Here is a 6,379-nt window from a genome sequence, read left to right on the forward strand (position 1 = left end):
ACCACCATGCCCTGCTAATTTTTGTATTTTTAGTAGAGATAGGGTTTCACCATGTTGGCCAGGATGGTTTCGAACTCCTGACCTCGTGATCCGCTCACCTTGGCCTCCCAAAGTGCTGGGATTACAGGCGTTGTTCATTAATTCTTACCTCAGCGCTGTGCTATCCCCATGTTAGGGGTGAGAAACCGTCCCTAACATGTTAGGATGAGGACCAGAGAAGTTAAAGAACTTTCGACCGGAGGCGGTGGCTCATGCTTGTAATCCCAGCACTTTGGGAGGCTGAGGTGGGTAGATCACTTGAGTCCAGGAGTTCGAGACCAACCTGGCCAACATGGCAAGACCCTGTCTCTACTAAAAATACAATAATTAGCCGGGCAAGGTGACAGGCACCTGTAATCCCAGCTACTCAGGAGGCTGAGGCAGGAGACTCGCTTGAACCTGGGAGGCAGAGGTTGCAGTGAGCCGAGATCACCCCATTGCGTTCCAGCCTGGGCCACAGAGCGAGACTCGGTCAAAAACAAACAAAAAAAAAACTAAACAAAACAAAAAAACAAACAAAAAAACTTTCCCCGGGTGCAATGGCTCATGCCTGTAATCCCAGCACTTTGGGAAGCCAAGGCAGGAGGATCTCTCAAGCCCAGGAGTTCGAGACCTGCCTGGACACACAGCTCAGGCTCCATGGACTAGGATGTTAAACCCAGGCCTGTCTGACTCCAGCATGCTCTCAAGCTCTGCTCTCCTGCAAGGCTGGCACAGAGGAGCAGGGATCATGGCACTGTCTGAGGGCACAGCCAGGTGGGTGTCTGGGAGGGCGAGCTGAGGACAGGGTCACAGCTATTCACATGGCCTGCTTTTTGTTACATGCCTTTCTGTCTTGGGATTATGGCCGTGGGCTGGGAAACTCATGGCTGTTGGCTCAAAGCAGCAATCAACAGAGTGAACTCTAACAAGCTGGCTTCTGAAACGTCAGGGTGGGAGCAGCCAGCCAGGGAGGAATGGGGTAAAGAACACGGAGAGGAGGAGGGAGGAAGCTGATGAGGGTTCAACCATCCCTCCTTTCCATGCATTCTCAAGTGCATCGTCACTGTACCCTGTCAAGATGAGAACTGTCTTCGCCATGGTTAGATGAAGAGACTGAGGCTCAGAGACTCGCCCAAGGACACACAGTTAGATAGTGGAGGGGCAGGGTTGGAACCCCCGTCTGCCTGACTTTAAGGTCGGGGATATTGTGTCGAGGTGATCTCGTCTGTTCTCCCAGAGAGATGGCTGTGTCTGAGACATCTCCATAGCCATGGCGCTGGGCCGGACACAAGTCAGTGCTCAGCAAATGTTTGTTTGGTGGAGGATGGAGAGTGGATGTATGGAGGTACAGATGATGGATGGAAAGGCAGAGAGACAATGGCTAATTAGGTGGACAGATGGTTGGGTGGCTATATAGGTAGAAAGAAGGAAAGAAGCAAAGATAGTGGTGAAGAGATAGATATATGGATGAAAAAATGATACTGGGCCGGGTGTAGAGGCTCACGCCTGTAATCCCAGAACTTTGGGAGGCTGAGGTGGGTGGATCACAACGAGGTCAGGGTTCGAGACCAGCCTGGCCAGCAAGGTGAAACCCCATCTCTACTAAAAATACAAAAATTACCTGAGCATTGTGGTGGGTGCATGTAATCCCAGCTACTCAGGAGGCTGAGGCAGGAGAATCACTTGAACCCAGGAGCCGGAGGTTGCAGTGAGATTGTGCCACTGCACTCCAGCCTGGGAAATAGAGTGAGACTCTGTCTCAAAAAAAAAAAAAAAAAAAAAAAAGTTCCTGAAAGGATGGTTGGATGATTCAAATGACTTTCAGATGGATACAAGGATGGATGGATGGATGACTGGGTAGACAAGTGAATGCCAAGCAGGAGGGAAGGAAGGGAGGGAGGACAGAGAGAAAGGGAAAAAGGGAGCAATAAAAGGGAAAAAGGGGTCAGGCATGGCGGCTCACACCTGTAATCCCAGCACTTTGGGAAGCTAAGGTGGACAGATGGCTTGAGCCCAACCAAGAGTTTGAGACCAGCCTGGGCAACATGGTGAGACCCTGTGTCTACAAAAAATCAAAAAATTAGCGAGGTGTGGTGCCACATGCCTGCAGTCCCAGCTACTTGAGAAGCTGAGGTGGGAAAATCACTTGAGTCCAGGAGGTTGAGGCTGCAGTGAGCTATAATTGTGCCATTGCACTCCAGCCTGGATGACAGAGTGAGATCCTGTCTCAAAAATTAAAAAAGAGAGAAGGTTGGGCGCCACGGCTCACGCCTGTAATCCTAGCACTTTGGGAGGCCAAGGTGGGTGGATCACGAGGTCAGGAGATTGAGACCATCCTGGCTAACACAGTGAAACCCCATCTCTACTAAAAATACACACACACACACACACAAAATTAGCCGGGCATGGTGGCAGGTGCCTGTAGTCCCAGCTACCTGGGAGGCTGAGGCAGGAGAATGGCGTGAGCCTGGGAGGCAGAGCTTGCAGTGAGCCAAGATCGCACCACTGCATTCTAGCCTGGGCGACAGAGCAAGACTCCGTCTCAAAAGAAAAAAAAAAAAGAGAGAGAGAGAAACGAAGGAAGTAACTATGGATAGATGGATGGATGGATGGTCAGGTGGACAGATGGACGAATGGAGGGATGGATGGATGGATGGATGGATGGATGGATGGATGGATGGAAATATGGATGGGTGGGTGGATGGATGGATAAATGGATAGATGGATGGATAGATGAAAATATGGGTGGGTGGATGGAAATATGGATGGATGGATGGATGGATGGATGGATGGATGGATGGATGGATGGATGGATGGATGGAAATATGGATGGATGGATGGATGGATGGATGGATGGATGGATGGATGGATGGATGGATAGATGGATGGACAGATGGATGGAAATATGGATAGATGGATGTACAGACAGGTGGACAGATAGATGGACAGATGGATGGATGGGTGGATGTTAAGATGGATGAAGGAAAGATTGGTTAGATGGATAAATGAATAGAAGAAAGAAAGAAGTCATAGAGGTAAAAGAAAAAAGATAAATGGGGGGATGGAAGGATAGATGGAATGGACAGAAAGTCACTGCTGTATGGAGGATGGATGTAGAAAGGAAGAAGGGAGAGAAAACATACTAGTCACTGGGGGTCCCATCCCAGGGACTTATGACAGTACACACACAAACCACGAGCAGACCACTGCACCCACCTCCCTCCCTGCATGGTGCTATTTTCAGCTCCCTGGACTGGATACCCACCTGTGCTAGCCACCACCCCCACCAGGCCTGCCAGGATCACTCACAGCCTTCCAGGCAGTACTCCACCAGGTACCCATCGATGCCACCTGCCCCGATCCTGTTCGGAGGCCTCCACTTGAGTGTGGTGGTGGTGTCTGTCACATCCTCCACTATCAGGTGCAGGGGTTCACTCGTAGGTGCTGGAAGCATCCAGAAAAAAGATGATATGGGGGGAATGAGGGGTCAGGGGCCAGCAGGAAGGGGCAGGGGTCAGAGGTAGAATGATTGGTCAGAAGGCCAGGGTGTAAGGTCAGAGACTGATGACGGGCAAAAGATGGGCCAGAGGTGGACGGGGTTGATGGATCAGAGTGAGGGGGGACATTACCAATAGGCATGAAAGGCTTGGTGTTCATGCTGGGCTGGGAGACCCCTATGGCATTGACGGCGAAGACACGCATCTCATAGAGGATGCCCTCGATCATCTTGGTGGACTCATAGGTGGTCTCCGTGAAGACCTCAAAGTTCAGCTTCATCCAGCGCTGAGAGCCCTTCTTCTTCCGCTCCAGGAGGTACCCTGGAGGCTCCAAGCAGAGAGGAGAAGGGGGAATGGGAGGGCACAGGGCACAAGTCAGCTGGGGGAGTGAGATTGTATATATCCAGAAGATCGCATGACCCAGGGCAGTCTGAGGCCATGAATATTAGGTGGATCTCAGGGGCCACAGAGCATTCAGAGGCCACTGGTCCTGGAATCAGGAATCAAGAGGGGGTCACAGCTCATGAACCAGGGGGCCGGAAGCCATAGAAAAACCCAGGCTGCTGGTCAAAGTGAGAATTCCCAGGTCACCAGCCAGTAAAGGAAGAGGGAAGAGCAAAGGGATTGAGACGGCAAAATGGAAAATCAGGGGTCAGAGGCAGGTCACTGAGGATGCTAAGGGCTTTGGGAGGTCAAGGAGAAGGCAGAGGCTGGCGCCTGTAATCCCAGCATTTTGGGAGCCCAAGGTAGGCAGATCACTTTAGGTCAGGAGTTCAAAACCGGCCTGGCCAACACGGTAAAACCCCATCTCTACTAAAAATACAAAAATTAGCCGGGCGTGGTGGTGGGCACCTGTAATCCCAGTTATTTGGGAGGCTGAGGCAGGAGAATTGCTTGTACCCCGGAGGCAGAGGTTGCAGTGAGCCAAGATTGAGCCACTGCACTCCAACCTGGGCGATAGAGTGAGACTCCATCTCAAAAAAAACCAAAACCAAAACCAAAAACAAAAACAAAAAACACGAAGGCAGAAGGAGGGAAGGTCAGAGGTCATGAAGACAGAGGCACTCACCGGTGACCGGCTTCCCCCCATCGTACTTAGGTGGCTCCCATACAAGGATGGCCCAATCCTCTCCAACCGAGGTGATGCGCACGGCCTCCGGGGGGTCTGGGACATCTGCGGGGGGCAGGAGAGTCAAGTGGCCCCTCGGGGTCTCAGGGAGTCACCCCTTGGCCCGGCCACCTCGGCTTTCTCTGCTCACCCACAACCCGCAGGAAGATGGAAGCCACATCCTCGCCGACGGGGTTGGTGACCTTGATGGTATAGCGGCCCTCGTCTGCCCGCTCCGCGCTCTCAATCACAAAGCTGCTGCAGTCTGCGCGCTTCTCGATGCGGATCCTGCCCTCGGTGGTCGTGAATACCTGGACACAGCCACAAGACGGCCTCGCACCCCATCGTGTCCCCAAGCAAACCCAGGCCTGCCTCTGCCACTCCCCTGCTCAGAATCCTCCCGTGATTCCCCATCGACACACAGAGTCCTCACTCGCTCCACTGCCCTCCTCCACATGCCGTCCTTCATTAAAAACACAAGACTGGGCCGGGTGCGGTGGCTCACACCTGTAATCCCAGCACTTTGGGAAGCCGAGGCGGGCAGATCACCTGAGGCTGGGAGTTTGCGACCAGCCTGGCCAACATGGTGAAACCCCGTCTCTACTAAAAATACAAAATTAGCCGGGCCTGGTGGTGCATGCCTGTAATCCCAGCTACTCGGGAGGCTGAGGCAGGAGAATCGCTTAAACCCAGGAGGCAGAGGTTGTGGTGAACCGAGATCGTACCACTGCACTCCAGCCTGGGTAACAAGAGCGAAACTCCATCTGGAAAAAAAACAAAAAACAAAAAAAACAGACTGCCTTGTCCCAGAGATTTTGCAAGGCTGGTCCCTGTGCATGCAACACTAAGCTCTTACTCATCCTTCAGGACACACCCAGAAGACACTTCTTTCAGGAAGCCTTCCTGGATACCCTCAGCTGGAAGTGCTGGCTCCAGCCCCTGGGTTCTCATAGCTTCTAGAACCTCCCTTTATCTCAGCCAGAGCACCCTGGACCGTGGCTGCTTGGGCAGGTGTTTGCATCTCTGCAAGAGTGAAGGCTCCTGAGCGGGACAAGGTGGCTCATGCCCGTAATCCCAGCACTTTGGGAGGCTGAGGCAGGAGTATCACTCAAGCCTAGGAGTTCAAGACCAGCATGGGCAAAATAGTGAGACCCTGTCTCACATTTAAAAATAAATAAATTTTAAGTAAAATGAAGGCTCTTGGAGGGCAGGAGCTGCATCCGACTCACGGTTGCATCCTCAGCACCTGGTGCAAAGGAAACTTTAGGGGATGTTTGCTGAGTGAGGGAATGGATGGATGTTGAGCCAAGTCTATCCATTTTACAGAAGAGGAAATGGAAGCACAGAGGAGAAATGAAAAATCGAGCTGTCCCAGGGCCTGGGACATGCAAGGTTAAAATATTTGTTGGATGGATGGATATAGGAATATATAGATAGGGCTGGGCATGTTGGTTCACGCCCATAATCCCAACACTTTGAGAGGCCAAAGTGGAAGGATCGCTTGAGCTCAGGAGTTCGAGACCAGCCTGGACAACATGGCGAAACCCTGTGCCTACAAAAATACAAAAAATTAGCCAGGCATGGTGGTCCCAGCTACTCAAGGGGCTGAGGCAGGAGGATCACTTGAGCCTGGGAGGTGGAGGTTGCTGTGAGCCAAGACCATGCCACTGCACTCCAGCCTGGGTGACAGAGTGAGATTCCCCCTCTCCAAAATATAGATAGATAGATAGATAGATAGATAGATAGATAGATA

At 52.0% G+C, this 6,379-nt stretch overlaps 1 protein-coding gene across 1 annotated transcript in view; it reads right to left on the reverse strand.

Moving 5' to 3' along the window:
- MYBPC2 (myosin binding protein C, fast type) overlaps nucleotides 1–6,379 on the reverse strand; it is a 50,457-nt gene that overhangs the window by 16,015 nt on the left and 28,063 nt on the right. The window contains exons 14-18 of the mRNA XM_011946504.1: nucleotides 4,778–4,937; nucleotides 4,588–4,692; nucleotides 3,651–3,839; nucleotides 3,331–3,465; nucleotides 777–803 (exon numbers count right to left, since the gene is read on the reverse strand). Of these exons, the coding sequence (XP_011801894.1) occupies nucleotides 777–803; nucleotides 3,331–3,465; nucleotides 3,651–3,839; nucleotides 4,588–4,692; nucleotides 4,778–4,937 (616 nt within the window). The remainder of the gene's footprint in view (nucleotides 1–776; nucleotides 804–3,330; nucleotides 3,466–3,650; nucleotides 3,840–4,587; nucleotides 4,693–4,777; nucleotides 4,938–6,379) is intronic.

The sequence above is a fragment of the Colobus angolensis genome, unplaced genomic scaffold (genome assembly GCF_000951035.1).
Source record: "Colobus angolensis palliatus isolate OR3802 unplaced genomic scaffold, Cang.pa_1.0 Scaffold25, whole genome shotgun sequence".
NCBI lineage: Eukaryota > Metazoa > Chordata > Mammalia > Primates > Cercopithecidae > Colobus > Colobus angolensis.